We start from the raw sequence: 17,222 nt of genomic DNA on the forward strand, positions 1-17,222 counted from the left end.
GAACTAACTGGGGTAATCAAACATTGAACTACCAAGCTGCGAAAGATTATTATATAAGTAGCTTAAGGCACCCTGTACGGTTATCTAATATTGTAATGTTTAAGAAAAACTGAGGCAGTAGTATGTACAGGAGTGTTTATTATTAAAGTTTCACTAAACAGCGTTGTTAGTCACCGCGTATCACATAAAGTTATATAAAACGTACAGAAAATCCTGAAAGGAACATAGCCTTTTCAGTTTGTCGGCTAAACAAGCGCCTCCATCAAACAATAAAAGTTTGCTCCCAAAAGCTCTTTAGCATTTCACTGGTGGTTCTGGTCTATCATTTCCTGCGCTTCATACTGTTAATCTGTTTATCCCAGGCGAGCAAATTAAAACTAGGTTCCGAGCGGCATCCGATGAAAAAGGCCGAGAAAGCAATTGCGTGAGTTTCATAACCAGAGGAGACTGCACTCTTTTCTTTTTCCTTTACGCCCGCCTCATTCACTTTTTTGTTCAGAATCTTCCTGCCTGTGCAAACACTTGACTGGAGGAAATAAATACTACTAGGCTTGAAAATGCTTTAGTACTATCCTCTACTCGTGACCAAAAGTCCATGGTTTACTTCCATATAATGTCGATCCGGCTAACTTGAGCTGACATATTAGCTACTGAACTACGGAACTGTGGCGAAACTTATCGGAATCGATATGGAGCTGGTTAAATTACAGATACGAAGTACCACTAGGCTGAAGTCATTGCTCGGAAATAGTTCCATCCTCGTCCGTCATCAAGCCACCATTTCTTGCCAACAGTTTTGCTACACATCAGTTATTTATAACTTGATGTCCTCGGCACCAGATTCTTCACCATTTTCCAAGTCTTGGTTGTATTGCACCAAGCCTTTTTGTAACATAACTCGAAAAGCTGCAAACGGTGACTTTTGAGTAAACATGTCTGGTCGCCGGTGCTCCTGAAGTGACGGGTTGTTTTGCAGAGTATAGAGCAAGTGCCATCGATTGCGCACTCGACGGAAGTTATTCCTGCGTAAAACGCTATCAAGCTCAATACTGACTTGATGATCTAAAAACGAAAAGGAATTTTATTAACGTCTGGTTATATCCGCAAGTTCATGGCCATAGAACAGGGCTTTTTACATTTTGCATTTTGAAACGGAATGGTAAAGTTGATGCTCTGACAAAAACTTAAGAGCGAATTTTTCCCGTGACCGAGTGAGAGGTGGTACAAAATTTTAAACAAGCCTACCCTCATTTTTTTTTCAGAGATACCTTATGGTGAGTCGATCAACGTGCTATGATTTTTTCTTTAAGAGCTATCTTTGTTTGGCAGAAAAAAAATAAAAAGTGTCACGCCTGCCGACTGCCATGAAATGGTCGAATTTCATTCCACGATTAAGAGCATAAGAATGATGCTGCTCACAAGCGCAAAATAAAGCAGACTTCTCTCGATTTTGTGTATTTGTTAAGGAGGCATTTACAAATGATTTGAGTCTAAGAACAGTATTGCAAAGATCGATTTGAATATTTAGAGCCTGTTTAAAAATTACAAAAATTTGATTGCTTAAAAATCTCATTTTGGAGCATTTTTTCAAAGAATTTTTTTCCTATGCGGTATAACTCAGAATCACTTAAGACTTGGGTTTTAATAAGCGGAAATGATGTTCTTTTTAATGGTATAAAAATCAGCCTTGGGCTTTTAATTGCTACGAAGAACTCTCCCTTTTAATTTGGACGAAATCACAACACCGACTTGTCAACAACCGCAAATAATCGAATAAGGCTCGAATTACGCTTTCCCTTCTCAAAGCCAAAATTCCGACAAAATCTTATTAGTAAACACCCTATTTGATCCAAAACTCAATATTTAGCTTACCTGGCGTAACAATTCGTTGAAGATTGCTTTGTATCCTACTTTTGTTTCAAATACGTTACCAGCACTCGAACGGTGTTTACCAAATCCGACAGTATTCAGAGAATTTCAAATCAGCAATAATTATAACTTTGCCAGAAGGTCCTTGAAAAAAAACCACCGCATTCCGGTCTTCACAGTTCCAACCACATTTAGTGAAAACGGCCAATTCATAGAAGAAACTTGCTTCACAGTTTAAAAACCGCGTTTTGGCCGTTGTTTTTGCAGAAGATCAACTAGAGCGAAAATGGCGGCTTGACATCTGTCACGCAATGATATGTCACTTGAGGGGAGGTTACCCATTGAATTAAATTTGATGGGCTATGTACTTTGAGAAATACCGTAAACTTTCGGTTATAATCCTTGGATTTATACAACTTCGTAAGTGGTTTTGGTGGGGCTTAATATAAACGTAATGGCACATAAACGGGGTAATAAAAAGTCTAAAAACCCTTTCAAAAAAGTCACGGCATATGTAGATGAAAGTACGTTTTCACGTTAAAAAAAAACACACATAAAGATACTATAGAAAAAAAATTATTAAACCTGAAACGGGGAAGGTCACTGAGTAACTGTTGCCGTTGTTGTTGCATTTTTAACGGAGTACTGCAGCTGTATTTTTGGTTGTTTTGTTTTTTCGAAGTAACTTTTATTTTTTTATTTTTTGGTTTTATTTTGGGGAGGGGTTTTAACGTCAAGGTCTGGCACGGATTAAAGAAAGGGGTCACATATTTTTTGTTTTAACAAAGTGGAAATAGCATTTTTAAATATCAGAGATTCTATTTAAAAATCAGAAAGGAAAAATAAACTAGATTAGGTGCAGCTCTAACAATATAATGAGCGTCGCGCCATAGTTTCCAAAGCAAACAAGAACTGATAATTTATTTTGTTGATTCGTGCTTTTAATAAGTAGAGAATTTTACAGAGTATAGAATGGAAATCAATTACTCCTTTCAAAGATTAGTTGGGGGATACTGCCTCCAAGATATGCGAAGTCGAGCTGCGGAAAGAAGCCTGTTATACTCCCTCTGCGTTCATATCATTTTAGCGCGGCATCAATCTTCAATGTACCTTTGAATATTTCGGACATTACTATCTGCCCAGCTCATCGGTTTTCTCTGGGCAATGGATGGAGAAGAGGTTCGCAACGGTACCGCGTTCCCGCAGAATTATTGAGGCATGCCAAAAAAGGGAAATCACGCAAGTCTGACCGCGGAATCAACACCCGGGGGGACTGTATGAAACGGACGGGGATGATCGTCAGAAATTTTGAAAAGAACCCCTAAAAGAGAACAATCTGAGTGTGGCTCTAGCTTTTCTTGACCCCTAGACGCCTCCAAAAAACTAAAAATAGAATTGCTATTTGTATATTTCTGCGTGTATAACCCTGAACGAGACCATTTTGGCTGAAAATATTGCTATTTTTTCGCGGAAGACCCTAAGTGAGACCAAATATCAAAAATTTATACCCCCGTCACTTTCATAGGCGAGTCCCCCTCGGAAATCAACAAAGCGCTTTTGAGAACGATCTTTCGACGTACGGGCATATTTGTCCCTGCTGGGTCTGGTAAGTCTGCGATTTTTGTTAATTTTCTATAGAAAGTACAGTCGAACCTCGATTATCCAGATTTCCGATTGTCCGGAATTTCAATTTTTCATGAATATTATATTTAAGACCAAACTCTTTCAAAATTTAAATGCCACTTTCTTCCTCCACAAACTATGTAATTATAATCGGAATCGTAAATTACCCAATAAGTGAAGCTTCGAAGGATAGAAACTGTGACGCCTCGAGTGCGCTATGTTCATGAATGAGCGTTATCGTCATCGAATTCGAGCTAGAAGGGGTTTATTGTAAGTCAGTTCTCAGTCCGTTTAATATTGTGGTTATATAAAATGCGATATTATTAAGTTTAAAAAGGAGAAACCTAACACAGTGTGATTTGTTCTTTTTCTCTGTTTTAGTCTGATAAATTCTGGTAACGGTGGTGACGGATATATATAAAATCGAGCTTAGCGCCGTCTGATAACAAATGTCGATTATGTAACGTTTTCCTGACGTAATAATATGCTGAAACAGCACCGCATTCGAGTAAATGCTAGCCTGCGCGGCAGGCGTAAAAAGGGGAGGGAAAAAGACGGGGAAGAGGGAACGCCTGCCTTAAGAACCCCCTACGTTTTTTTCCCTCTTTCTCTCCCTCTTCCCAGCTCCCCCTCCCCCCCCCCCACCCCCCTTTCCGACGCCTGCTATGCAGGCCTATGTGAATGCAGTCGAACATTATTGCGATCCCGTTAAAAGTGTGCGGGACGTTCCTAGTTATCTCGTACTGATAAGTTGATCAGCCCCCCAAAGTAAAATGAATAAAAGTAAAAACGTTTCTGACAGACTCCTCTGTGTATTGGAAGCAGGAAGGGTGAACTCCCATATTATGGTTAAGTTACGGATTTTGGTCACACATATAGGGTGTTCAGGACGTGGCAGGCTGCCTGTCAGTTTAACCAAAAAGGTTCCGTTTTGAGCTGCACTCAAAGTAAAACATACTCTCGTGATTTGTTGGCAGTCTTCAGATCATTGATAAGACATAGAAATGGTATCCGGCTCCGGGGTCATTAAAAAAGCTTTTACCACGCCCAGGTGGGGTTCCGTATAGTAGTATAATAATTTTAACAGGAATAAAAAGCCTGTACAAATTACCGTACCGTTGGTGCTAGATGCAGTGCTTTTTCAAGTCTGTACATCTTGATTATTTTGTATTGAATAAATAAAAGGGAAAATGGAGTTCAAAAAGCGGCTTTTTTATGACCGAGTGAGAGGTTGCACATGTGGACGAACAAGAGAGCATGAGAAAACTTTTAAAACGTGAATTCGAGTTATCGGGAGTCGACTGTATCTAAATGGCAGTTGAAAAATGCAGACTTTGAAGGGATCCCCCTGTAAAGTACCCACCCACCCCCCGGGAGTTCGTGACTCATTGCGTGACAAATACGAGGGTTCACGAGCAATGACATGTAACCGTTCTTTGAATTTCACAACATCTCATTTGAGGCTTAAAACGTCGTTAAGTGAATCTGTTCATCGTGTTATCAAGTCCCTTGCACGAATGGCTGTATGGAACCTGAAATGTGGTTAAAATTGTCAAGAAATACCATGTTTACGAGGGCCTTTGCTAATATCGACTGATTGCCAGTCATAAGCAACATAGCCGCTTGCCCGTGCAATTTGCCGGTAAAAGAATGTCAAGAATGAAGAAAAACAATGTTTTACCACTGCTTTTGCAAGGTAAGAGTAAAATATTAATAAATAAACTCGTGCGTAGCTAAATGATAAGATTGTGTTCGAATTTTGGCTATATTAAGAGAAAGTGTACTGCGTAATTCGATTATTTGCTTTGTTTACATAAGTCACTGTCGAGCGATTTCTTCGAAGTAGGACGGTCTATTTCTTGGATAAAATCAAAAGCCCAGAGCAAATTTTTATATAATTAAAAAGTACATCATTTCTACTTATCTAAGCCAAAGTTTCAGGCGAATCCGAGTTATACCGCATAGCAAAAGTACTTCGTGAAAAACGTCTCCAAAATGAAATCTGTAAACAATGAGAAAATGGCGATTTTTAAACGCCTGCCTGGATTTCACAGTTCAGTTGATTATCCTTATTTTAGACTCATAACATTCGTCAATGCCTCCTGTACAAATATACAAACTTGAGAAAGGTCATCTTCAATTTACGCTTTTGATGAGCTAAGTTCTTGTGACCATGTTCGTCGCTCTTGTTTCGGCCATTTTATGTCGCCGGGCACTCGTTACAGTGTCTGAATATTTTCTCGAAAATTAAAATAGATTTAAACGAAAAAAATACACCACGTTTATCGACTTACCATAAGGTATCTCTGAGCCAAAAATGAAGGTAGATGACTTTGGAAGTTTGTACCGCATATTTTTGTTTTCACGCGGTCTACAAAAAAATTCGCTCTTAAGAGCTTAAATTGTGTTACTTGGGTAAGCGGGCAGTAAAAGCAACTCTTGCAAAACAATGTAAAAAATGGCAGACGTCAGGTGCTAAATTTACTACACAAGTCATAATAATAAAGCAAAACCCAGTAAAGCTTATGACTGCGAAGCTACGATTAGAAATGTCAACGCCAGCGAGTTCTGCTGCTGAATTAGAGAACTGAAGCAACGAAGACGGAAACGTTGCCGACAACGTCTGGTGAAAAATAAATTTGTATTTTACTTAAGCATCTCGCAACTTTCCGGACGTTTCTGCTTATTTATCGCTTTAAGAACTTGCACCCACTGAATAATTATTTACAGAGAGCATTCAACCCCAAAGAGAAAAAACAAAAATTAGCCGTCGTGGCTGACGTTGCACAAAATACGCAGAATTAGGTCATTTCACGTTGTTGTTCTGCAGAGAACGGCCATGAAATGTACCAAGATTCAAAACGCACGTGCAGAGTTATTATTCTGCTCATTTAACCTTTGGTTGGTGACGTTCTCGTTGCAATTGCGGTCGCAGTTTGCTTAAGCTCTCTACTTTTGAGGCTGGGTTCAGTGATGATGCTACTTCTAATGTGCTTGCTATTTAGGACAAGGATGATGGAATTGACCTAGACGATAAAGCCCAGTTTACACGAACAATTTTTCTGTGACAAATATATTTCATCATGTAGATAGCACAACAGTTATTAGTCAACAATTAAAATCTCAGTGTGTCAGTAGTGACTATGGACAGCAAAGATACGCGATGTGCAATGTTGTCACCGCCACATTTTACGTGACGAGTCGTCTACGCCAAAATTTTTTTCGCATGTGACAACTTTTATTTGTCACATAAAAGCTAACAACACGCCGGCTTCTCAGCAAATATATTTGTCACGTAACAATTGGACATTTTCCTCATCTACGTACACGAGTAAATGAAAATCGCCACATAAAAATTGCTCGTGTAAACAGCTTAACGGTGGTGACCCTAAGACCATTATTGCTGGCTTGCAACTGACGTCACGGCAGCCATTTTGGGGGACAGGAACAAAGCGTTTCCCTCCACTGGGAATTTAACTTTTTTATCATGCAAATTTTGCGAAAATTTATTTTATTGTTTTGATCCCCAACATGGCCGTTTGTCACGTGGTTGCAAGCCAGCAATTCCCTGTAAATGTTGATAAGGACACGAATAGGATGAACACTTAGGCCCGGTTCAGACGCCGATCTTTTCATGAGCCGAACCTAATTCCTTGAATTAATACATGAAAAGATCGGCGTCTGAGTCAAATTAAAACGGCTATTTCAATTTGGAACGGCTCACCCGTTCTCCCCGCCTGGCTTGGCCGAGAATTTCGCCTGTGGAACGTCTTTGGAACGGCTTTGATTCAGACGCCGTACTTTTCATGTGCCGATTCTAATTCATAAATTATTATAATATATTTTGCCAACATTGATTGGTTTTATTGGAACTGTATTAGGAACGGCCTCGGAACGGCCAAAAAGTACGGCGTCTGAATCAAGAGGCGTACTTTTGTCAATTTGGGTCGGTCCAAATTCGAATTGAGTTCGGCTCATGAAAAGTACGGCGTCTGAACCAGGCCTTATTGTTCATTACCAAGCAGTTTAGTAATAAATTCAAAAATAAAACTTACTTGAACAACACGGGTTATTTTCGACCACGCGGTTTGTCTCAGTAGAGCACTCTCCGTTTTCAGAAGCTTGGCTATCATTATACGTTTTGATGAGCAGGCGACAGAATGTTACCAGAACTGGATTGGCATGGGAATGCTCCAAAAGCAGATACCCCACATATGCGTTAAAACCTGGCAAGAAATGTAATTTGCATTGTGTCATTGATACTCAAAATAATGGAGTAACGACGCAATTTCACACTTGAGAGGCCAAAGCTTACAATATTCAAGGAATTCTCCCTTTTTGGGGCATCCACTTGTTTTGATGTTGGTTTTACTTGAAGACAACGTCACTTCTATTAAAAGGCTATACAGATACTGGTCCTGATGAGTATTTTTGGATTTGACATGTTTCATGCCGGGGGGGCGGGGTTTTATGGTCTATGGTGAAAAGTACTTACTGTTTAGTTATAGATGTATGTTCACAAGTCGAGTTTGTACATTGATGTTACACATGTAAAACCTCAAGACGTTACCAAATCTATAATTTTAAAAGACTTTAATCTTAAAGTAGTAAACTGTTATTGTGTCTCAAGTTAACTTAATCGTCAATCTGTAGCTACCACCCTTCTGGAGTCAGTTTAAAGTTTATAAGTACAATAGGTACCTTATTGTTACTTTTTTTCGCGGGAACTTAATTTCGCGAAAATGAAACGGGCATATTTCGCGGGACTTTATTTTCGCGATTTTGCCAAAAATACGTAATTACCATAAGAAATACAATAGAAAACGTTGCAAATAAACTTTCGCCAGTCTTAAATTTCGCGATGTTATTGAGAATCGCGAAAATCGCGAAAATTCAGTCCCGCAAAAATAAATAACAGTAAGGTAAAAGGCCATATACGAAATTGAATAAGGATCAATATTAAGCAATTAGACTACGTACGAGCCCACGTGTTCCATGAGCGAATAGTAACTGAGGCGCAGCCGAGTTGACTATCGCTCATAGAAAATGAGGACGAACATCCTAATTTGTTAAGTAGAAACTTTTTTAGTATTGCAGTCTAAAACCTACATTTTTGAGTTTCTAATAATGAAGATTAAAATGTCAATCAAGATGATAATTATGTTACAGTTTACTACAGCTAGCGCTAGTTGTTAACATATTTTTGCAGAAAAGAAAAAGGTTTTAACCTGGATCCTTCAGCTCGAAGTCACGTGATATGACACTTTTCTGCGTCCGTCCAAGGAACATCACTCCAAGAACAGCACCAATCAAAATGCGTTTTAGACAAGACACAACACCAAGGAAAATGTTGAAGAAAAACAGAAAATACGTGCAGACATGGAACAGGCGCCTGTGAATAAACAAAACCAAGTTCATTTCAGCAACAACAACAATGATAATAATAATAACGACAACAACAAGCTTTATTTTACCCCCAGAGCCTACAAACACAGACTGAACAACAAGCAAACTAGAAAAAAAAATAAAATCCCCATTATTGGTTGTGGCACATTTTTAATGTTAGTTATTTAACAATTATTGGATGAGGTTGAGCATGATAGCGATAATTATCAAGGCCAAAGTTTCTATTATCTGCCGAAGCCGAAGGCTGAGGCGGATAACAGAAACTGAGGCCTTGATAATTATCGCTATCATGCGAAAACCGAATCCAATAATTGTTTTAGTATGCACATTACAACAGTCAACTTGTAAGTAAACAACTTTATTGTTTATATACTTTTATAAGCTTACAACCTTTCGTCATTTCTGCATGCATAAAACTATTGTCTGTAGGTATGACGTCACTTCTACATATGTAAAATCTAATGTCTGTAGGTATGACGTAAGAGAAACAGCAAGCAAGAATTAGCTGCGTGCTTATAGCCAATCAAAATCAAGCTGGTGACACCAATGTATAATAAAAGAATTTGTTGGTGTATCAAGATAACATCTTCTTTAAACAGAATTCTTAAACTACATCTGTGGAACTTTTTAATAGACTGGGATGGATCCCAGTACACGAACAATGTAATATAAACAAATGCGCGCTAGTCCACAAACGGATCTATGGAAACGTCTCTACCTTTTTAAGCGAGCAACTTGTGTTAAATAGCCAAGCAAACAAAAAGAAGCACTCGCTACGCTTATTTTAACTTGCGCTGCCCGAAATTCAGAAGGGAGACAGAAGGCGGGCGCACTTTTTCTGTTTCTGCCACCTGCCTTTGGAATGCTCTCCCTATCTCAAAAAGGCGAATCGAACAGCCGAAGCCCTTTAAAGAATCTCTCAGAGATCGGGTGTTTTCGGAGAAGCAGCTTTTACATCATTTTATTGTATAGTTTTAACTTTTTAGCTTCATATATCGTTTACTATTATGCATATTCGTATTCAATTTTCAATGTATATAGTGTTTTTATAATATTCTAGTGTAATTTTTAGGGAGGGCCACAGGTTTGTTAGCTTTGCTATTTAGTGTTACCCTCATTTTAAATAAAGTCTTTATTATTATTATTATTATTATTATTATTATTATTATTATAAGCTGCTGACCTTCTCTATTTTTGAAAAATGGTTAACGATGTATTAAAGGAACTGTGTCACGGTTTTAGCCAAATTAAGGCATGGGAAATGACAATCAAATTCGGCGAACTATAACAATACCTCTTTAAACAATAAAGGGACATTTAAGTGACACAGTAAATACAAAAGAAGGTACAGATGACCAAAAGTGACGAAGATTGAAACGGATTGCGATTTTGGTTTTGAAATGTTGTTGGCTGATCAGTTTTCAAAGTTAAGCTCATTTGTTTGTAACTTTAATTTATAACACCCGGAAGACATATCTGGCTGCAATAAAGCATTTATGTCCTTATAAGCAATTTCTTTGCAAATATTAAGTTTCACAGCGAGTATTTGGTGAGCCTTAATGAGATAAACTTGACGCAGGCGTGACACAGTCTCTTTAATGTTGCAAGAGAAAGTTAAATGTTGATGATACAGGAGTATAAAATAATTCAAATATTCAAAGATCACTCTTTCACCGCAATCTGTTTCCGTTCAGTTATGTTCAATAGCTTAAAGGTTATAACGATGAATATACCAGTTTTGTAGCCCGTTCCTTGCTCTGTGATAGTACGAAACGATGATGAACAAAAACTTGTAGAAAGATGTAATATATCAAACGCGAGAGGCAGTGTTTCATCGGGATATCTAAACATTGAGAAGAGAGTTGAAAATACGACGCGCAGCGGAGTATTTTTGACGAAATTCGAGGTGTTTGGATAGCCGATGCAACACTGCCGTGTCTCGATTGTTTTATAATCCCGTTTATCCCGTTCAATTTTTTTTCCGATTTGATTTCCTCGAGTCATTCTAGATGCAAATTTTCAACTGGACAGGGGTGGAGTGAAAGACAGGAGAGGTACACATGTAGAAGGAATGCGTTGATTATTATGGGGGATGAGTGGACTTTGGGAGTGGTTATTTGCATTTTCACCAAAACCGTGGAGTGGGTGGGGGGGGGGGGGGGGGGGGGGAAAGGGACAAGTAATCGAAGGAGGACTTTTGCCCGAGGAGATACAGTATTTCCCTCACACTTTCCCAGGTGTTTGGCGTACCTATTATCCAAGGCCAGCGTAGTATCCTTGTCAACTAAAAACACGTATTTGGCCAATAATAACTGGATCCAAAAGAACACCAAGGAAAGAAGAACGGCAGGCCTGAAACAAAAAACCATGATCAGATCGTAAATTTATACACACGCCGGATCAGCTGTCGGCCAAAATGGGTCATTAGGGAACTCCATTTGTGTTTTTAATCCGATGAAGCTCAAAGACTGCAACATGATAGACAAAAGAACTCCAAACAAATGTATGAGTTTTGCTTTCAATCTTAACGGGTTTTGGCGGGAAAATGGCGTCATCAAACTGACACCAAACTTTAATTTTAAACTTCTGACGAAACTAATACATGAGTTAAAAGGTGATATTGAGGCGAATTCAAGTATTGAAAAAATAATATAAAAAGCTCAATTTGTTCAAGAGATATAAATTTTGTTAGCAAAGTTTTAGCTAAACATCATATTAAAAATACAAGTTCCCTAATGACCCTTTTTGGACGACAGCTTAGGCAAATGCAGTGGCGGATCCAGACCCGTCAGATATGGGGTTGGGGGGGGGGGCAATCATCCAGACCCTAAGAGGGGGGGGGGGGGCGCTCTCGAAAACATTTTTCTCGGCACATCGGGCCTCTATTTGTTCTTAAAATAAGGGGGCTGGGGGCGCCCCCCGGGCCCCTCCCCTAGATCCGCCACTGAAATGTAGACGTACTTTGTAGTTACCAGGTCTGACAAAGAACCTCTAAACGTTTAGACAAAATTTGGCCAAATTGTCTGAGCATCTAGGTCACAATATTACATATATTAAGACATATTCTGTGACGTGCTAAATTATACTTAGCCGCGATCGGAAGAAAATAATAATAATTAATGATCTTATCTTGCGCAAGTATCAATCAAGGATTTTCACTCGCGCATTACAATATTTACAAAATTACTATATGGCCCAAAAATTAATAAAAATACTAAAATACACGATAAGTGTAAATTACAATTAATAAAACAATAGTACTAAAATACATGATAAGTGTAAATTACAATTAATAAAAAAATTAAAAACGCTTCCTGAAATAAATGAGTCTTAAGATACTTTTTAAAACTATTTACAGATAAAATATTTCTAATAAAAATGGGAAGATCATTCCATAATTTTGGAGCAGCCATATAAAAAGATCTGTCACCCAGGGTAATAAAAGACTTGCATGTAGGAAAGTTTAAAAGTATTCCATCATTTGACTCGATGCAATAAAAGTTGTGAATAACATAGCCTTTTCCACTCTTACCAGAGATCCTTGAGCTTTGACCAAAGAAATGAATCAAAACTTCCGTCCACCATCGGTAAAATAATCTGTTGTCCAACCACGAAACCAACTAAAGATAACGTCAAAACGACGATTGTCACACCTTGAAAGAAAAAAAATACAGATCAGTGTGCTCCAGGTACAAAATTAACAGACCATGTCACTCTACATGAAACAAATTTACGTTTTACAATTATATGTTCTGAAATGATTGTTTATGTCTCATATTATAGAACGAAAAGAAACGTGCGGTGTATTCATATCCCTATGCAAACACGGAAGTGGGAGAACTCTAAAGTTTTGTATGTGCCTCAAACTTACGGCTGGAAATGTAATGTGACGTCATAATCGTGCTCATACCGCAAAACAACAATCCTTCGATTCGACGCGTGCATTATAACATAATAATTTCATAAAGTTTGTATATGTACTTGCTCAACTCCTCAAGTTCCTATTATTTATTGTTATATTTTCTTTGGTCAGTTTCAAAATCTTGCTTAGCGCGATTTTCCAACCAAACTTTGCCATGACAAAATCTGACAAAAAGGTAACCAAGGCCGGGTCATCAAATAACGTTGTCAGGTGCTAATAATTATTTTCACAGATACAATAACTTTGTTTGTTTTATACTTCCTTGTCAGCATCGTTTTCGTACCACTGGAGTCGTTGTCGAAAAGGTAACTTGTTAAAAAATAATGACGAAAATAACCCCGAGTGTAATCATTTTATATAAATACTTACCCCAGCACAGATACGCCACCTGATAACCTGAGTATTTGAGTGTTGCAGCCTGAAATAAGAACAACAAGGATAGGTAATCAAATTTTATCATGGGAAATCATAAATTATTTCAGTTTTGACAAAGAATAAGCAGAATAACTTGAATAAAATTTGTGAGTATCTTCCACCAGACAGCATGATTTCATCTGAAAAGGAGAGATGCTAACTTGCAATCAGCCCTCAGTTCCGTCGTTCGACACAGGATTGACCTTATCCAAGGTTAGTATGAACTTCTTTCTGAAAAGAAGGCTTGGTACTTTCATCAATGTTCTTTTCATTCAGATGATGCAAAAACCAATTGCAATCAGTTTTCTTACGCGCCAGTGATCCTGTTGGAGGTGCGGGAGGGGATCATACGTGTAACAATCACCGCTATCGTTACGGCAAATCTCACCGTCCTACCTCCATAAGTGACCATGGTCGCTTACGGCTGAGAGGTGGCCAGTTACAACGTGTCACTTACAGTAATTTGGTTGTACACGTATAAGGGGAATTCGGAATATGTCACAAGTACAGTGGAACCTCGATTTAACGGATTGCCAAGGGACTGATGAAAATTGTTCGGTATAATGAATTTACGGAAAAACAACCAAAATGTTCGTTATATATCATCTACATTTACATCTACATTTAATATGTCGGTAAAAAGTCCATACGGATATCACACCAACGTCTAAAAATAAGTAACAATACAATATGTACATATATAATAACTGAAAAATTCTAAATTAATTCTAAAAATCTAAAAATACTAAAATTATATGGGTAAACCACTAAATGAAATAAACTATATCGAGGTATATAAACTATATCGAGGTATAGTTAATCAGTTTTTTTTTAACGCTGTACATTGCACTTCGCACCCAGCATCTCCCGATATTATCGATTTCTGAAAATCAGTAGCATTTATAATGTGTAATATATGTACATAGATAAGGACATATGTATTTGTACTTGTTTTATTGTTACAGGATTTAATGATTTTCATCCTTGTTGGTCTGTTCCGCATTCATCTTTTGTCGCGTATTGACATTTTTTTCGTTATATCGAGGTACATTTTACGTTAAGGCTTCTGGGTTGTGTTCGTTTTAACGAGGATTTCGTTATATCAAGGTTCGTTAAACCGAGGACTTCGTTATATAGAGGTTCGTTAAATCGAGTTACAATGTACAAAGTTGTCCGTACCAAGCGCTCACTTAAGGAGGCACAAATGTTTTTAGTCGTGAACTTACCGTGATAGCAGAGGGGTTCCGCTTAAATATTTTCAATGGCAAAAAATCTCTTTCACCGCGCTGAAGGCGTAATAGGTGTTTCCTGAAATAATCCATAAATTAAGAGTGGATTATTGACGTATGGAATTAAGATTTATTGATTTGGTTACACTGGAAACAAAAGGTCGAAGGTTGAAAGAAACCGTGCTTTTGTTTTGTTACTAAAGTTTATGTTAATACCTTAAATGAAAACGCTATTTTACATTAATAAGTTTAATAAAGTTGTCTAATTAACAATTAGACAAGGGGACAGAGTTTTCTTTGAGCGTCAGAGCGGAGAGTAAAGAGGTACAGACGAAGGCGAGTAGCAAAATGAGGGCGAGTAGTCTAATTGTTTCAGTAGGCTCTCGAAAGAATTTCTGTCTCAAAGCTACAATGTTATGTATTTTTGAGCTAAAACTCAAGAGTGATTTCCCATTTTAAGAGCAACGCGTGCCCAATCATGTTTTGTCAGGGATTACAGACCACTAAATTTTCTCTTATTCAGATTGGTTTAAATTGATCACGTGACACGAGTGTTCATTCGTACTCGTACTCGTTGATCACGTGACGCGAGTGTTCATTCGTACTCGTACTCGTACTCGTACTCATTCATAGTACTCGTCCGTGGAACTTTTTGTAAACAAATTAAACCCTTTTGCATTTGTTGGATTTCTTGTCTGGTTTTGTTTTGTTACATTAATTTCGGCTTTGAAGTCTTCCGTTCCAAAAGCAAAATATAATTTAAGATGCTCGTTTTTGAATGAGAAAATTTAGTGATGAACAATTAAAACGAAACTATCGGTCTGATACCATAAACGATCTAATAGACGCTCACTCTCAAATAATTGCCACGTATCCAATAAACGCCTCCCCTGAAGTGTTAAGTTTGTATTAGACGCCCCGTGTCTAATAGACGCCCCCCTCAAAGAATCATCTCAAAAACCAAGGAAATGCTCCATAGAGTAAAATCACGCAATTAAGTGAGTTTTTTGCTTGACTTGGACATCGAAGAGGCCAACAACGCCAACATGGTTGACCCTGATGACGGTAAAAACGTCGATATCGAACTATGAACAACATCTCTAGGTTTTGCATTAGCGCAGATTAGATTAGTCTCCTCACCAACTCTGTTATGTATCTTACTCCACTAGAAAACTAGCCATGCATCCTATTTTTTGTTGTTGACGTTGTTACTGGTAAATTGAAATAAGCGCCTCTTTCTAATGAACGCCTCATATCTATTTAACGCCTCCCCTAGGACCCCAAAAATTTAATAGACGCCCCGGGCGTTTATTAGATCATTTACGGTACACATATCAAGTAGTTGCCCCTTGCAAATTTGATGTTCTTAAAACTAGCATATAAGCCCCGGCCTCGAAGCTTCGTGCGATCGCTCCTCGGGTCCTCCTCAGGCTGATATTTAGCTGATGGCTTCTCGGATCGATTCACAGATTTCCAGTGTCTACTAATCACCAATATGCAAGAAATTCGTAAGCCCACTAATTGAAGCAACTGGGGGAAAGAAGCCTGAAAAAAATTCAGGGCTTCAACGGGATTTCGAAACCGTGATACCGCGATACCAGTACGGTGCTTAAGCCACACATTGGGAGCCAGGTCATTCTTGTGGATTATATCACTCCCATAAAGGAATAGGTGACATAATATATTAACATTATTTGCACGGCGGGCTCACGGTATCCTGTCATCACCAATTTGGTCGATACTTGCTGGAATTCCTTACTTTCTGCTTTATAACAAATAATAGTTCATTTACTGACCTGTACCATGATAGCATGTTTGCAACCAAGACTATACTGTAAATTCCAGAGATTCCGACAGCCACAAAAATTGACACTGCATGTATTTTGGAAAAATAGTAGAGTCAGTATCATGTATAAAAGTAAACTGCTAAAGGTATTATCCTGGCTATGAACTGAAAACAGATTCACCAAATGAATTAAAATCGAATTTGGAAATTAAATGTAGAAACAGGGATTTTTTGAAGTTTCATAGTAGACTACAAATATTCCATGTTTAGATCGATGAGCAATCGTTTTCTCTATCGCTAGAATTTTGCAACATTGACTTTTTGTTAAATTGGTGTTCAAATTTGACTGATTAACTCCATCCATACACGAAACAGCAGGGAGATATTTAGCAAGCTATCGAAGGGAGAGCAAATAGCGGAGCTTCGCAGAGCGGAGCCCCATCGCCATAGAAAAAGGAGACAGCGCCAGTACAGTCGTGTCGGTATCGTGGTTGCTAAAGCTCGAAATTCTCTACAGTAGAAGTGCTCATATCATGTAAAAATAATGCAGCTGCATGACCTAGAAAGAATGTTGTACATACCTGCGCTGATCATAAGCCATTCTCTCCATTTACCTACACCGACAAGAAATAATGATTCTCTTGTTTCCCGTAGCTGAAGAGCAACTCCTCCCAATATGACAAAATGAACAAGAACCTAAAATAGAAGTGAACAAAAAAGACTTGCCCTGCAATATTTACCACCGAGCGCACAATTCATGATCTGAGTACAGCTGACTCTGCTGTTAGGATAATAGGTTCGATTGCCTCCGGTTTCTCGAGTCCGGTCTTCAATCCGACCCGAGAAGAGACAGCTGGACGCGCGAGCGGCCAACGAATCCCGTGATGTTGGGGAAGAAGTGCGGGCTCATTTTACCGAACAGCGGCTGGTAATCGAGCCGATGAGGATAAATTTTGTCGTTTAATATATATTT

At 38.4% G+C, this 17,222-nt stretch overlaps 1 protein-coding gene across 1 annotated transcript; it reads right to left on the bottom strand.

Annotated features, from left to right (window-relative positions):
* Positions 1-325: 325 nt before the first annotated feature.
* On the bottom strand, positions 326-17,201 carry LOC144639262 (stimulated by retinoic acid gene 6 protein-like). Its single transcript, XM_078498587.1, has 9 exons — positions 16,831-17,201; positions 16,260-16,335; positions 14,461-14,542; positions 13,190-13,238; positions 12,431-12,551; positions 11,149-11,250; positions 8,721-8,884; positions 7,548-7,718; positions 326-1,062 (listed from the first exon to the last, which is right to left on the bottom strand). Exons 1-9 carry the CDS (start codon positions 16,841-16,843, stop codon positions 815-817), a joined length of 1,026 nt encoding a protein of 341 aa, XP_078354713.1. The 5' UTR covers positions 16,844-17,201; the 3' UTR covers positions 326-814.
* Between the last annotated feature and the right edge of the window lie 21 nt (positions 17,202-17,222).

This window comes from Oculina patagonica, chromosome 1 (assembly GCF_052425735.1).
Source record: "Oculina patagonica isolate OP01 chromosome 1, crgOcupat, whole genome shotgun sequence".
NCBI lineage: Eukaryota > Metazoa > Cnidaria > Anthozoa > Scleractinia > Oculinidae > Oculina > Oculina patagonica.

Bases quoted from the DNA above. Each gene is read 5' to 3' on its own strand.
- LOC144639262 (XM_078498587.1), bottom strand. The intron at 13,239-14,460 runs GTAAGTTCACGA...TTCTTATTTCAG, and splicing joins GGAACCCCTCTGCTATCACG to GCTGCAACACTCAAATACTC. The intron at 1,063-7,547 runs GTAAGTTTTATT...TTTCGTTTTTAG, and splicing joins AAATAACCCGTGTTGTTCAA to ATCATCAAGTCAGTATTGAG.